The sequence below is a fragment of the Dermacentor variabilis genome, chromosome 10, assembly GCF_050947875.1.
Source record: "Dermacentor variabilis isolate Ectoservices chromosome 10, ASM5094787v1, whole genome shotgun sequence".
NCBI lineage: Eukaryota > Metazoa > Arthropoda > Arachnida > Ixodida > Ixodidae > Dermacentor > Dermacentor variabilis.
In genome coordinates, this window is record NC_134577.1 from 19,048,415 (window position 1) to 19,065,431 (window position 17,017).

The window sequence follows — 17,017 nt, forward strand, 5'->3', positions numbered from 1 at the left end:
TATTTATTTTTCTCCTCTTTTTCTCCCACTCTCTTCTGGAATCTTTTAATCCCATTCCCCATCCCTATACAGAGTAGCACGCCAGCGGTTATATACGCGCCGGCTAATTTCTCTGTTTTTCTAATAAAGAGCTCTCTCTCTCTGTCTCAGCGAAGTGTGGCACGTTGTATTATATAAGATAAATTGAAATGCCCATTTAAGATAAGCGTATGAAATTCTGGTTACCTCTTGCTTACTGTGGAATCTAAACAGAATGCAATGGAAAGTTACTAAGATTAAAAGTGTTTTGAAATTTGGTAACTCGAATACACGCCGATGCTTATGAACACTCAGCTCGCCCACAACAATAAAAGCGTTTGCGTGTCCTTCCTGTTAAGGGCAAGAATACGGTTGCACTCTCATGCATTCACGAAAACTAACTGCACATGGCATTTCATTTTTTTTTACGGCAGTTCGTATTAAAACCAAGTGGAACTACTAAAAGCTGCTTTCTTTTCTTTCCACTGCCATTATTTCATATAGTATGCACAGTTACACACATGGTGGAATATTCTGTTTCACTATGGAAAAATTTGATTGCGGCCCACGATTATCGCATATGGCGTTTAACGTCTGTTTTACACCTCCTTCCCCCAAACGGACATGCCAGTAAAGGTAAATCGCTGGCCCTGACAGACACTATAGAATGTTCCAGCATGCAGACACTATACAGGAATCTTTCTGGAACCCGGCTATGGTGACTAAAATGTGGATCGATAGCGACAGGCGCATTTATACCTGGTTAAATACCTGCAAGAACTGACGCCTCGTTAGATACAAAAAAGCGTTTGCGATATCCCTTGTCACGCATTGGCTGTCACTTCCACTTGGCTTTCAGCTCACGATCACCCGTTGTACTGATCGGTGTATAGGTCGAACTCAGTTTGTCACCGGTTTAGAACTCTTGCTGTCAGTGACTACGACGCCGAAGTGAGTATGCGTGTATATTCGTCGTCATTCAGTTGTGATTCAAAAGGCTTCATGTGCCGTTAAAGAGACCACATAGTAGGCAATAGAACGTTAGCCAGAAAGTTCTATATGCGCATTGAAAAAGGCTCTGAATGGATTTGCAGGTTTCGTATTCCTATTTTCAGCTAAACAAAAACGTGTTGAAAACTTGACAATCAATAAATTAATCAAAAATGAGTGAAGTCTTCGAAAAGTTTTTTTTTAGAATGTTGCTTTTAGAGGCTGAAGTAGGCCTTTACTGGGGATTCCGAAATCTTGCGTTATAGGCTGCTCTACGTCTTTATAAGTAAACGACTTGCTCGTCTGAGTGGGATGTCCAGCCAAGCCGAAATTAGATAAACGCCGAAATGAAGAACTAAGGAAAGCGGATGACAAAACCAAATAACGAGAAATGTGGTCGAATAATTTAACCGCGCCACGTTTACTGGAGCCCAGATCAACGTGTCCTTCACGGTTGCATATATGCGACAACCACTGATAGCAATTAAGCGGCATTGTCACAAGCATTTCAACCCAAGGGAACCAGAACGAAACCTCACTCCTTGTTTATTTACAAAGTAAAGAAACACAAAAACAGAACAATGGGTTGGAATGTGCTTCCTAATACAAAGCAGACTAGATTAACTTGGAGATTCTTGTTCGACACCATGGTGACGGGGTTTTGGCTCAAAGCACGTAAAGTGTCTGGAGAGCAGTGATGTTATCCTTCTTTGGGTGTCACTTCCTTGCCTGCCGCCTTCACCGTCTCACGCAGTCTTTGAATGGTAGTCACCTGTGCTTGTTTGTTTGTGAACAACACATGCATTTGCGCTTCACAGAGGAGAGACTTTTTTGAGGTTTCTCTCATGCAGGAATGCCTTCACAGCCCCTCGTCACAGGAGCATCGGAACCGCCCGAGTAACACACCTACTGTGCCTTATCAGGACTTATCAGCAAGGTTATCTACAGCACCAGTGTTGCTGCACTAATGTTTCGATGGTTTCACTTGCTCCCGGTTATTTAGGTTTGTGAAAATATAAAAATGTGTCTGCCAATGTAACATTGGTTCCTTCTACATACATATCGGAATATTGAATTCGCTCTGCAAGACGTGATATCAATTCAGAAGAGTTGGCGCAAGCGTATTCATAATCATTATTTCTTCTTCGTTTCTTGTCAGATGAGATCAAATAGTTACGTCGCGCCAAGTTTTGCGTGCCAAAACGTACGTTTTCAACACCGGCAGGAAAGTGTAGGTTGTGAAATCTCTCGGCAAAACGCGCTGTCTCCTGCACACAAACGCGTCAGCTCCAAAATTCATCCCTCAGTTCTCATTCGACAAATAGTGGCCACGTGTTCTAATACACAACCAAGAATTTGGCAACGCCAAGCCAATTGCTTGCCTGGGATTCTCGGTTTAGGCCGCTGGCTGGATTCTCGGTTTAAGCCACTGGCTTTGTCATCCTGGTTTCAGGGGCGACACGCGATGTGGTGTATTTTCGTAGCTGCGTGAGTTGCAGATTGCTCGCGTTGCAGATCACTTTAGTTCGCTAAAAAAGAAGAGAGAAACGTTCGGCGACCAACTAACCTTAGCTAGAAAAAAGGAGAGAGCAAGAAGCTTACGACACCCGAATAACGTTCTAATCCTCTCTCGAGCGTGTCTGCAAGCGCCAAGGCACGGAATTTAATATATGGCTGACAGCGGGTTGATCTCTCGCAAATTAAACAGTTGCAATTTCTATGTTACTTTAGTGCATATTTAGTTCGGCTCCTGCTCGACTCAGGAATAGATCCGCGGCGTATAAAATGGCGCGCTCGCGAGGAACCGGATAGGCGCAGTTCACGAAAGACTATCTTCGGCTTCATGCTTAGCACCATATGTTACGTTGTGTTATGTAATAGTGGCCGAACTCCTTTAAATTACCCTGACTTGTATAGAAGGAGTAATTGCGTTGGATTGTCCAGTAGATTGTCATAATCATAAATGGCGATGCGAAAAAACGAGATTTCGCTTCGAGAAACCAAGGAGACAGCTTGCGTGATTAAAAGATCACCTGCAGTTTCAATCAGTGGAAAGTGCGTCAAATCGGCTCTCGACTCGCTCGCTACTGTACGACGTAGACCTTACCCACTTAATGCTCATCGTTAGAGCTTCTGAAATGACCAAAGCTATGAAAATACATCTAGTTGGCCATGGTGTGATGCTTTTTTTGGGCTTCTTGGGCTGTGTGGTGTAACATTTGTCCGCGCACTGCCGGCACTCTCGTGGTCGACGAAATTCGCGAAAGGTTTGAACCTGCAGAAACACCTGTAGTTATATCCAGCGTGTACTCTCGTCTAGGTTTGTCAAGTGGTGCCGTCTTATCCCGTGAACTCCTGGTCTTCGCAGACAAAGCTTGTGCAAAGTCGCTGTTGGTCAGAGTATAGTAACGTCTAGGCTTTCATGTGGCATGACAAAGTCATTGCCCGCGTACTCCCGGTCGTCTCGCATTCAATAAACGCCTCAAAAGTTCAAACCCGCTACAGTCGTTCCAGTTTGCCACCGCATAATATCATCTAGGCTTGTCGGGTAGCGTGACGTAATCCTTGTCCGCGTATTCTTGGTCTTCCGCGTCGTCGGAGCCCGCGCCCGCGCTCGTCGTCTGAACGACGCCGACGGGTCGCGAAGAGTCTTCCTCGTAGATGAACGCGGCGTCGTAGACGGGAGACGTGGGCGCCCGCAGCGACGATAGGGGACGAGCGTTCTGAAGACGTGGCTCGACATCCACGTCTTGGAGGAGCCACAGGGCGCGTCCCTTCGACGAGGACGCCTTTGGCGGCTCGGCTTGGCACACGTGGTTCTGGCAGTAGAAGTCCTGGCCTCCGTCGCTGTGGCACCAGGTGCCGTCCGGGAAGAAGGACCCGCCCAGGTCGTTCAGCTCCGTCCGCGGCGTGTACCAGGGCCCGTTCGTGATCTTGCAGTAGACGGCGCACGCCTGCCACGGTCGGGCTGCTTCGCGAGAAGGAGAGATAAGAGTTGCGCGCAAATCAGAGATCTCACATGGACAGCACCATGATAGCAGTGAATGATGGCGCGCGGTGACGAGTTTGTACCGTGCGCTCTTTCTCTTTTTGGCAGCATTACGCAAAGTCATACGCACACGATTGTTTTACTAATCACTCCCTCACAGAGCTATGCTGCTGAACATGACCTTCACGATTTCCTCGGTGACAACCTGAAAAACACAGGGAGGCTGTGCCAGCATTGAGAATGCTAAGTTCTAGCTGCTGAGCACGTTACCGATGATAGGGACAAATTAAAGCATGCTCACACAGTCCATGTAAGTTCGTGTCCGCATGTACATGTACAGAAACGTTTTTCTTTTTACGCCTTCTAAATACGCGTTGTCCAGTTCTGCCATTTTCATTTACGCAAGTCGTGTTATAGCGAGACTCTACTTAGGTACGGAGATGGTCATTGATCTGAACTCTATTATAGAAGCGTCAGCTGATTAAAAATGCACTGCAAGGCTCGCTAGATTAACATAGTGATATTTTTTCAGCATAAGGAAGGAACAACTGAGTAGACAAGGTGGCACTTTTTCCTGTCTTGGCTATTCTGTTTTCTTGTGTTTGCACTAGAAAATGGCACAACTAGCGTTAACTTAGCTTGCGCCTGATCCTACAGTGTAGACGCACTCACTCGGGTTGTGTCTGACTTGGGCTCCTTTTGAGGATAGGTCCCGGACGAGGGTCTTCCACTCAGCGCATTTGCGACTTGCGTAGGCCACAGGGTTCTCCCGACGCTGGCAGATCTGCGCGGAATTGTTTGTGAACACTTTATAGCTGAAGCACGAATCTTTGCCATCTTGGCAAACACACGTTAAGACCTCATTCTATAGATTATACTATGTAACCAGGACAACCATCAATCGTTAAAAAAAGAAGCCCAAATTATAGTGAGCATATTGTTATCTGGGTCCCTTTAGGTACGCAAGAAGGCGTGCAATTCGTTAAAACGAAATGGAAGCTGCGCGTCCGCGCGATAATAATTTCCAGTCGTCAACGAAAAGAGCATTGGGAAGTCGTAACTATGGGGAACGCGATTCGGTAAAACAAATATGCTACAGATATAAGTATATTTGCACTAAACATAACACAATAGATAAAACGACATACGTGCAAGCTAGGTTTTTAACAGGTGTTGCTGTAATGCGGTGAACCTAACAGAGACGTTTCGTGTCGCACAAATACTCCGTGATTAGTACAAGCTATCGAAATATCGTAAAGCCACCATAGATCTACGGATTAATTAGCTCGTAAGAGCTCATTTGTGAGGTGTGCCATTCGAAGGTAAGTAAAGTGAATAAGCGCTGTCTTCGTTGTTTGCGCTGCCATTGCTCTGCGAATGCCGTGCTTACCGCTCTTGAAGCACATCACCCCTCTTAAAAAAGGTCGTCATTTGCACTAACTAACTAACTAACTAACTAACTAACTAACTAACTAACTAACTAACTAACTAACTAACTAACTAACTAACTAACTAACTAACTAACTAACTAACTAACTAACTAACTAACTAACTAACTAACTAACTAACTAACTAACTAACTAACTAACTAACTAACTAACTAACTAACTAACCAACTAACTAACTTTATGACGTTACTTGTCCCAAAAAGCACTACCTTCTTAGTAAGTACAGGTAGTAAAATAATGGTTAGTACTTTCAATACCTGCTGAAGCTAGCAAAAAGCACTAACTTAGTAGTAACTAAACACTGTACCTTAGTAGTGAAGTTAGTAACGCAATTGAAGTATAATTACCAACAATACAATGGGGCCTATTTGATTTATAAGTGCCGCTTGCATTTGCATACGAAGTGGATGGTATATATATATATATATATATATATGTATATAAAAGAGAACCACGCCCTTTCGCTATATATTAAGGCATAAATTAAGGGTACGTATACGTAACGCTTACCACGGACATTAAGGCGCAATAATTCTGGGTAAGAGTGCACTACATATCTCCAACAAGCAACGATACACAAGAACACAACTACAGAACGTCAAAGATGCTACGGGCTCTTCAAAAAGCACCTTCAAGAGTATTTATAGCCCTTGTTCAAGGAAGCACATGTGACTCCTGTGAGCACCTATGTATTTGGTTAAATAATCAGAGCTTTGTGCATAAATTTTTAAAGCCCACTGTCTGCATATATGCGTTCTACGACGCCGACCCTAACTGTTCGTCCAACATAATGAACAACCCTACAGTTTATTTCAAATTTGCATAATACTGTCACAATGACAGCACAATAGGCCACAACCTGAGGATGTATTGGTGGCTTAGTAGTTACTTCGTAAAAACTACTAAGGAGCATTTCTGGATAGTAAAGGTAGCACTTACTAGCTTTACTAGCCACTGGCTAGTACAGACCGAGTTAGAAAGTAGTAAAACACATAGTAATTTAGTAAACATGTGCATTTACTAGCTATCTACTAACTTTATTTTTAAGTGTGATGAATAAGAAAACTTTTTTTGATACGATATATGGAAGTTTATGAGAGTTATATGAGAGTTATGTGAGAGTTACTTATATGATACTGACTGTTTCAGCTGCGTCGCGCTATGGTCGCTGAGCCTCGTGCATTTGTAAACGTCTGCACGTGAAGCTGTCCTCGTTCTCAACAGATTGCGGCCGCGGTTGTGCAAACAAACAGGCACACAAGCACACACACGCAAGCAGACACTCACGCATGCACACGCGTGCGCTGCACACACAGTCATGTGTGAAGATAAAGCAGGATCCGTCCATCACGGATTGACCTCGAAACATTTGGCAAAGACTGCACCTTTGCATCAGTTGCTCGTTGCTGCAGACAGCGACCAATGTTCGAGGACCGACAAATGCGCACGTGCTTTAGATACTCTTGATGTAGCCCAAAGAGCGTAATGTGTACGAATATTACAGAATTAAACGCTTGCGACAATCACGTACAGGCGAAAGTAAGATTCAGCATCTCCAGTTTAATCATAAGGGACAGGTTAAGTCGTAAAGTCGTAATTAGGAGCTCGACGTGTGCCAAGCGAGAACTAATAGCACCATATATATGTTCGCGTAATAAAGGGCCGTAACAAAGCACTAGCGAACAGAACAGAACGCAAGTGCCTTAATGCGTAATCACACTTGTCTGTGGCCTGACAATCCATGGTATCCACCTGTGAAACTACTGCAAGGGACCACTGCACAAGTTGCTCGCGGGGTTGAAAACGCAGATCAGCTTACGTTTTCCTCTTTCGTATAAGACATAGACATTCTGTAATGACAGAAAGGTGGAGAAGGCGCCCTGAATGAGGTTCCTCTGGCCTGCTACTCCACGCTAGGTAAAGTGAATTTGTCGTGTTTCATTAGGTATCGCCAGATGCTCACTCGTTCTGGTGCGTGAACTGAAACACGAGCTATACGATCACGGCACGGCGGGCAGTTTCTGTCGTGGAGCGTCAGACTCAATCCAGCCGTAAACAGCCACAAACGTTCAGTTTGAATTGGGTGAGAGAGGGAAAGGTCCATACAGCTTGCCGTGTATTTAGAGTTGCTCCCTGTTTTTGTTGATTGGCTTTGACATTCAGAGCGACACGTTGACATCAGCCGACGAAGCTGTCAGCTATGCACGTCAGTTCATATATATACCTTGAAGAAACTGTGCTCCGGCGGCAGAATAGTGAAGACATGTCGGGGGAAATAAAACCGTACGCTTTTTTTTCTAGAATAAAACATCTGTCACGTAGCAACTGTTCATTGAAGGAGGGAACTGAAGGAACGAGGAAAAAAAATGAGGTTGGCTGTATTAAGGATGCAATGGGAGTGAAGTACGTGAAAGGTATTGTACGTGCTGCAGGAGGTTCACGGGCACTTGCGTTACAGAAATGACGTAACCAGATACAAAACGCACTATTATTCACGCACAATAAAGCTTGCACACTTAACTCATGCTGCAGCTAATGGGAGTCTTACGGTCTGAATTTGCAATCGTGCTCACTCTCTAATACTAGCGTAGCAAGAACTTAGCCAACTATGCTTACCATAGAAGGTGCCTCTTTTTCAACCCTTAGGTGTAGAAAGCTCCAAGGACAATGGATGGCTGTACCATGTTGGACAACGGCCGCGTTGGAATGCTAGCACTTTGTCAGGACAAGTATGTCGAAGACAGTGGCTCAAACGCGGTTGGCATGCCAACTGTACTGAACTAAGCGTGAGTTACACACAAAATGTCAATAGATATACGCGCGAAAGCTCTAGGTAATTACGCCCGACAGAATTCAGCAATAAGTCGTACTTCGACATGTCGTATATGTCGTGCTCTATAGAGATACGCGCATTCTTTAAATTTGTGAACGACATCGCAAGCGGGACACCTGCTTCCAGACGTTCGTTCCGAGAAATTTCAGCACCAGGTAGCGTGGGCGCTGTATCTCTTCGAATTGTATTGATATGAACAGCGTACGCGAAGAGCAAAGGACTGCGATGCGCATGGAGAAAGGTGGGTTGCTGCTCTCCCTCTCAAACTGAAGAAATATAGGGATCACATTTTGCAAAGGTTCTTTTCCGCCAATCCATTATTGCTGGTCTTACGTACTTGGTCAATGATATTCATGCTTTTTTTTTCCTGCACCAGAGTTTGCTTCAAACGTACTCCACGCTCTCTCGAGGACCACCGTTTTAACGATAATCAAACTGATCAAATAACAAGTAGCTTATCAAATAACTTAGGTTGTTTTCTACGTATAGGACATTCCTTAGGCCATAAGCTACGAATTGAAGGTCGCCTTTGTAATTAACTGGCTTCCGGCATCACTGTGTTAATTACGGATTGTATGTGAGGCGTGACAGTAGTTCATAGTTTCAGAGAAACTACCCTAACGACGAAGGTATGGTATCACTAAGAGTAAAAAAGTGCGACGCAAAACAAGCAAAATGAGAAACATGAATACACAACTCTAATCTCAGCTGGTAAAGGTTAAAATGAAAATTTTTTTAATATGCCGAAATTATAGTGGTGAAATAGTTCTTTTTCTTTTAATGTCGCATAGTTCACACCTGTTGCAACGTTCTTTGTTGAAGTTTCGCAGTTTTAGGTGAGTTTATAGAAAAAAAGGCAGCTTAAATAAATATCTGCGCCCAATGGCCGCTACAATTCAAGTTCGAGCGTAAAAGAAGTGACTCGAATCAGCTCAGCCATTTCTTAACCAAGGCATTTAGTCATTGCAAATGTGGCGGTTCGAACGCTGTGATGTACGAAATCAAATTACAGCAATTTACAGCACAGTACTTTCCCAACAGGATGCGTTCAGTGACAGCAGTGAAAACTAATCGTATACACTGAAACCACAGTTCAACTCTGAGAGCGAAGACTAATTGCTTCAATGGCTATGCGAAACACGTTCTTTCTTAAGCGACTGACTTTCCTTATTATACGCAGTGCGAAACGAAACGCTTGTGAAGGGAGAACACTTGGCTCATTTGTAGAGTGGCAAATGCAGGTATCACGGAGTTATTTACAATGATGGTTTAATTGGAAACAAATTTCTCTCCCGGAAAAACGCCACGTGCGCTTAAAGCTCTAGTTAAAAAAAATTACATTGCTCCCTCCTCAAAAAAAAAAAAAAAAAAAGAGAAAACAAAGAAAGGAACGAAAAAAAAAAAAAAACCCCCGTATGTGAAGATATACTGCGAAGTGTCGAAACCTTGTTTTGCCGCTTTCGCCTCGGTGTGGCCAACCTAAATCACTTTTACAGCGAAGCTGTGCATAGCTACTCTCCGGTGATTTCCATCCGTCTACGTGTCACGTCGACAGCAAAAAATTTTCGTCTCCAGTTTCTCGCGAATGCTCCGTAGCTCTCAATCTGATGCAGGCATCTCAGAAAAAAATCATACTGAAATTGGCCGCTAAGACGATTCTATCCTTACGCCGAGTTTCATTTGCATGTCCTAATTATAGTTAGTTCACAGTGAAGTCTCGGACGTTACAGAGTTCCGGTCTGCTGTAACTACGTGGCCTTCTACGGAGCCAAAATGGTTACAGAAAACGGTTGGAGCTCATGCTTCATCAAAACTATACGGAAACAAATTATATAACAGTTAGTTGCTAGGACGACTCTAATTTTACGCCGACTTTCAGCTACTTTTCACTATTACGTAGTTCATAGTGAAGTTGGAGATATTGTGGAATTCCCGTCTCCCATGCGGTGGTACTTGCACGCGTCACTACTTCATAAAGGAATCAGATTAAAGCACTCTACAGTCAAAAGATGTATCCTTTGCCTGTGTCCTTCAGTAGTAGTAGTAGTAGTAGTAGTAGTAGTAGTAGTAGTAGTAGTAGTAGTAGTAGTAGTACTAGTAGTAATAATAATAATAATAATAATAATAATAATAATAATAATAACTTATGCATACATCAGTGCGTCGATTGAGGTGAAACACACCAAAACGCACCACAGCTTCGCTGCTCGTCCTCCTTCACAGAGTGGAAGGGCTGACGAATTGTTTCTTTAAAATGTATCGCGCAAGCTCTGCGTCGTGGCTGCGCGGAGGGGTGGACGAAGATGCAGTCCACGTGTTCTTGGACCGCTCCCTGTGTGCCCGGCCAAGGCAACAGCTCACGAAAGCTCACGAAATCATGAAACTTGGGGCTCTGGGCAATGCGGACAATACCTGCCACACGGCAAGTATAGTGGTCTTGAAAGGACCCATTTCATTGTAGTGAAATGTTTTTTTTTCTTCTTTTATATATAAGGTACAGACAAGCGCTCGAAACACTAGCGACGATTGCATGCAGCGATTCAATTTCATTGTTAATGTTCCTTCTCTTTTTTTTAATTTCAGCCTTGTACATACGAGTATTTGTGCGTGTTAAAGTGTCACTTTTGTTATCAGTGTTTCTTTTTACGCATGTGTTCTTAATGCAAACACTTTTTCTAAATAAAAGTTTAATGGAGTAGCCGGAGATCGTACTGCTTTCAACCTCTCCAGTTGACCCCATTTAACAGTGCCTACCTGTAATTAAAGCACATCTGACAACATTGCGCTCGGCGCCGTTCTCAGCATAAAATAAGTTTACGGCAGAACTAATCTCACGATGACTGTTGATGGTAATGCGAACAGCGATCGAGCGATGTAGCGAATTGCCTGGCCTGTCCAGCTCCATGTTTTCCTCCTAAATGTGAACAAGGGTAGCGGCTACGCCAGTGTTCTTTCTAATCGAAACCTCTCTCTTCCTGTCTCTTATCGTTGCGCTTAGCATTTTTCGTTCCATCGCTCTCTGCACGGTCCTTAACTTGTTCTCAAGCTTCTTCGCTAACGTCCAAATTTCTGCCCCACATGTTAGCACCGGCTGAATGCAATGGTTTCGGTAAGATGCCGGTCATGGATTTGATAATGCCTGCCGTATGCAGCATAATATATTGCAGATTGACTTACGGACAAAAGTGCATCTTGGCCTTGTTGCTACATAACGTCTGAGCAATAGTGCAAACTTGAGACCGGCACAGAGGAGGCCTACAACACAAGCGCTAACACGTCGCTCCTCGTTGTGATTTGGAAGGTTTCTGTTATTTTTGCGGCGAATAGCTGGCAATGCTTAGGTAAAACGGCTGTCTCGTTGACTAACAATATAGTATTACAGTTCAAACAATATTTCAGAGTTTGTGAATGAGCATTTACTTTATCCCCTTTTCTCTCTCTCTCTCTCTCTCTCTCTTTCACGAGCGTTCGGGAGGCACTGTAAACTTTTTCTCTGCGCATATCGACCGCAATGGTTAGGCCAAGGTGTTACGTAACCAGTACAAACCATGTACTGTATGAAAACATGCACGATCCGCGTACGGTATTAAACTTCTGTGGTCTTTGTTCTGTCCCTGTTTGTTGCCTGAAGTGAGGGAGCAACCATTCCACGTGCCCTCGTGAAAGATGAAATGAATTTCTTTCTTTTTGTTATTCGCGTCAAGTCGTCTATTTCATTCACTGGGACAAACGTCAACATCGGCCAGGCTCTGTTGTACGCCGTGCGATGGTCTGGTAGACGTTGCGCGGTAGCTAAAGTATGTCTATAGAATGTCTATAGAATGTCTAATGGTTAGGAAACTGGCATGCCGGCGAGGCGATCACGGGATGGAAACCGGCGCTTGTGAGAAAGCTTTCCTAGTTTTTATATAATCTCGCGCGACTGACAACAACGTATAAAACATCTCGATGTCTTCTATTGCAGCTGTCGGTGCAAATCCTAACTGGAAACCTGCGTGGAACGAAGAAAAACCGTACCACAAAGGAAACGACTTCTTAGGTGCGTCTTTGTTCAACGTTTCACGTTCGTTAGAGAAATGTCTGTTTTGATAAGGAGTTCTTTTCTTGTTTTCCCTCGTGTCTAGTAAAAGCACCGTGTCGTGATAACGCTGCTACAGTAATTTACGGCCGGATTATCGGATGCTATTGTGGAAGCGACTCAACCAGCCAGTAGGTTTTTCGCGTATGATGCCGATATGTGTGCAGTCGTTTCGGAAACGCTTCGATAGCAGTTTTCACTGTTCAGTGCTCGCTCGAGTACAGCGACTCGCTTAACACGTTCGCATATCGTCTGCCCGAGGCACAAAATTCAAGGGTGAGAAGTGCATCTAAGTTATGGCCCACCGTGTAGTTCCCCAACCCTGTCAGCGGCATTTCAACTATATTAAAACAACGGCCACTATTGCCAGAAGGGCGAACCAGTGACCATAGTAGCAAGGTTTAGCGTTGCTCTAGAAATTATCAGACGGTCCTCTAAATACACGCGAGTGCGCCAAAGTTTCTGGTGCACTTAAAAGGTTTGATACGCCTTGTAGGGTTTGTAATGGCGCCATTTGAATTAAATCCCTTTCAGATTGTGGGTACTAAAGTTGCTCTCCGCTTTTAAATAGTCTGAGAAGCTTTAAAATCAGAAACATGCGCTGTCAAGGAAATGTTTCATGATTTTTGTTTCCGCGCGGCAATTCTCAAACATTCTGAAAAAAAAAAAACTTCAGTCAATAACATAAAACCTCGTCTGAGAAACTTTGGCACTTGAATAGTATTAGCCCCTACCTTGCATGTATACGGCATAAATAAACGTACAAGATACATATATACTTCAATAAATGCGAAATATTATGGCTACGGTGACGCCGACGGTAACAATTCACCTGGTGTGTTCATGTAATTGCGATCGCTGTGATGTACTCTAACAGCAATACTCCCAACACTCGAACCCCCATGCAGTTAAGGGACAGTGCTGTCGGTAAACGGTACCTATCTAAAGTAAGGACGCAACTTCGGAATAAAATACAAGTCGCCATTGCCCCAGCCGGATGCAGAAGTTAAACGCCCATATATGCTCCTTCGACGATCTATGCAACATGAATGCTGACACGTGGTCGACATCTAAAGGGCACTTGCTGCACAGGTGTGACGTCACGCCGAACTGACTAATATTGGCTAAGGAGCACTCTTGTCGAAGAATATTCCCCATTTTAGCTTCTCGATTCCAATGTAAGGACGTAGAGATTAATTTTTTTCATGCCGTTTCACGTACCAAAAGCCTCAATATGTCTTTGAAGGACGTCGTAGCAAGCGTTAATTTAGGCACCCACCCTCATCAAGAGGAGCAGTTGGGGCGGGGGGGTGGGGTGGGGTGGGGGAGGCTTACACTGAGACGAGCATCGAAATCTTTTTTTTTTTTTTTGACTTCTCGCCCCTGTCGGAACGCGGCCGATGAGATTGGTAAACGAACCCGTGACCTCGTACGGAGCCGAGAAACGTGGTGGCCTATAGCTCTACTATATCACACCGTGTAAGCGAACACAGCATTGTTGATGGCTCTGAATGAAAACCGCGCGCTCTGACACGTGCCCCGCTGCGCACTTGATGAATCGACAGCACGAAGGAGGGCTCGAAAAAGTGAAGTCGCTCAGAGAGAAATGAACACACGGGAGCGCACGGTATATGCGGCGTCGTCAGCAACTCTTCGCGGCTTGCGGCGTCTTCCTGCACATCACGGCCATTCCTATCCTGCACTATTGCGGCACTCGCCGGCCCCGGCGCAGGCGGCGACAAAGCGATCGAGCAAAAGCGGGGGGGGGGGGGGGGGGGGGGGAGGGAGCACCGCCACTCCTCGAACGAAACAGTCTTCGGCACCTCGTCATCGTCATTAGAGGCCCATTTACCTCGGCGGCTCGGATATCGCAACTTCGCTAAGCGGCGGCCTCCCATTCGCGGTATGGCTTTACCTAGCACCGTCACCGCGGGCCTCTGTGCAGCTGGACAAAGAAGTTTCGGTGCGCGTGCGTAAAGGCTTTCCGATGCCGATGCCGTGAGTATATGCGCTTCTATGCTGCCGCCCGGGTATTGCAAGCCTCTGCGGCTCTCGGCTAAATAGCTCGAACACAACACGCTCATTCCTTCGTAGAATAAAAGGAGCGGCAGAGGTCCCTTCTGTAGCGCAACACCCCGACGGTCTCCGAATTATCGCGCCGCCGATTTACGCCCGCTGGCCGCCTTTTCTCGGGCAACTCGCATAGGCGAAAGGGCGGCGCGCTGTCGTGCTCGGAAGGTAGTCTCGACCGAGGCGAAAGAAAAAAGAAACATAGCGTTCGTTAACGCTCGTTACGGATTTCCCGGATTGCGTTAGATCTCAGTTGTGGGCTTTTCTCTTTGTGATCACGTTTCCGGGGAGCATGTAAGGAGCGTGCGACAGGGTGTCCACGTCACGGCGCGTATCGTGGGAACACACCGTATGGGCTCTTTCAGGAATATATGCTCCATGACCCATAGCAGGAGTGGGAAGATGTCATTGTGATCTTCTAATTACGCCCGGTGATTCAACTAATCCGCACGGTCTAGGAGAGTGCTTCAAGCAGGAGCCTGGCTGTATAGCTCGAGATGCGTTGTGTTTTCGTTTTCTTTAACTTCAGGAGGGCGCGATAAGCGCGGTATAAGGGAGGCTGAAGCCTCCCTTATATATAGTGGAGGCAAAGGTACTGGCGGGGTTATACTTGCATGACAACAACAGGCTTTCTGGCTACCGCGGTGACATCGGGCTTTACTAACTGAAATCTCGATGACCTATAATAACTGACATACTGACAACCCTCTCGCATGTTTCGCATAGCGGTTTACGAAGGCACGCGCACGCACGCACACGAGTTAATACTGACCTATTGAAAGCAGTGCGTTGAGTGGGAGACTACTCTCGCCGGCGAAACCTGATTAGTGAGTAAGCACTCTGAGCATGTGAAACCTACGGCAAGAGCCTGTTTGGAGCTCACGAGCCGAAGCCTTTCTTGAGCACTGAAGCAGTTTCGGTCCCAAACGAGCAGATTGAAACGTTGTAAATGCCGCACTTTTTGCATTCTTCACTGAAGCGGCCTTCATCAGTGTGTGTGAATATGCGAATATTAGCTGTACGCTTAACGGACGCCAGGTTTTTTTCGGGCTTGCGCGTTCGTGTTCGTGCCAATTTGTACCTACGTTATAGTCTATTATTCGTTGGTTCTTTGCTGCTTCGTTGCTACTAGTGCAACAAAAAGAGCTGATGCTTCTAGGAAGGCAGTTTTTTTTTATACTTCCCCTGTGAATGGTTCTCCCTTCTCTACCGCCATAGCACGGGTTTTCGTTTCCTCGTTAACGGCCTCATTCGGAAGATTGCATTGTGGTATGCGTTTGTGGTGCAAGAGTTATGGATGCCTTACCTTATATCCTAAACTGCGCAGACCCGGCGCGACTGGACAGAATGATTTGTTAAGCGGTGTCTGACAGCCGCTAAGGAACGCTTCAGGTCCCATTCATTGTACTTGCAGGCGCCGTGTGGCTTTGAACGTTTTGTTTTATCTTCGCAACATTTGGGCGATATACAAACTTCAAAAATGCTGGTCCCCACCATCAGATGCACCTAAACTTCACTTTTACATGGTACCAAACTTCTTTAGCCAAGCACTATGCCGTACCACCTCGCTGGATGGACGATAGTGTCTGGGTGATGAATATTTGTACAGTCGGCCACAAAGGTTTCCGGGACACTGCATTGCCAAAGCTGAATTCTAACGACGTCTTGGTAGTGCCAGCGTAGGTATCTATCTCCGCGATGACGTCTCACGTCACCGTTGCAGGGAAACTAGGTGGCACAACCGATGGAGGTGAGATCGCCAGTCATCTTCAGCTACACGCCCCTACATCTCCGCCAGTCACTGTGGGGCAAAACAAGATTCGTGTTTTAGTGGACTGTGTTACTACGCTGGCCTTAGTGCACACAGGAGCGAGTGTCATCGTTATCAGTCTGGCTTTTAAAGTCAAACTAGGCCGTAGCCGTAAAGTGATGTTTCGCTGGGGCAACGCTAATACGTATCGTGCTGCGAGTGGAGAGTTGCTGCGACCTATTTACTTGTGCATCGCAAACGTTTCTGTCTCAGATAACGTGCATGAAGCCTAACTTGCAGTGCTTGCTAAATCCACTCACAACGTAATCATTGACCTTGATTTCACACAAGAGTGCGGTGCCACTATTGACTGCGGTGCCAGCGTGGTTTTTTTCCCCTCTCCCCTCTTGCCGACCAATCTGCTAACTGTTGGCACACTTTCGCCGTCATTGAAGGTGCCGTCTTACCGGTATTACGTTGCTTATCCAGAGTTCCACTTGCTACTTACGGTGCAACGCCGATACATTTGATGCTATCGTTGAGCCTGTGCCTTCAATCGTTGTGAAGAAAAGTGTTCTCCTACATCGATGCGTCCATTCTGCAGCCTACGTAATAAACTACGCTGTATGTGTCAAATTTAGCCTCCCACTCTGCTGTGCTACCCATTGGTATGGGGTTGCCTCTCTTAAAGCGCACACCTAGTCTCAACATAGACGCTATAACTAATGATACCTCGCACGTAGCCCCCAACGAATGGGACTGGCATCGGTGTCCTTGAAGACTAGTTGCTGTTTCTAAATATCACCAACAAGTCATTGCCTTCAGATAAGCGTCAGGCACT

General features: G+C 45.4%; 1 protein-coding gene across 1 annotated transcript in view; it reads right to left on the reverse strand.

Moving 5' to 3' along the window:
- Positions 1–1,520: 1,520 nt before the first annotated feature.
- The window catches only part of LOC142559925 (A disintegrin and metalloproteinase with thrombospondin motifs adt-2-like), a 40,927-nt gene continuing 25,430 nt past the window's right edge, over positions 1,521–17,017 (reverse strand). The window contains exons 14-15 of the mRNA XM_075671622.1: positions 4,670–4,781; positions 1,521–3,976 (exon numbers count right to left, since the gene is read on the reverse strand). Coding sequence (XP_075527737.1) covers positions 3,540–3,976; positions 4,670–4,781 — 549 coding nt within the window. The 3' untranslated portion in view covers positions 1,521–3,539. The remainder of the gene's footprint in view (positions 3,977–4,669; positions 4,782–17,017) is intronic.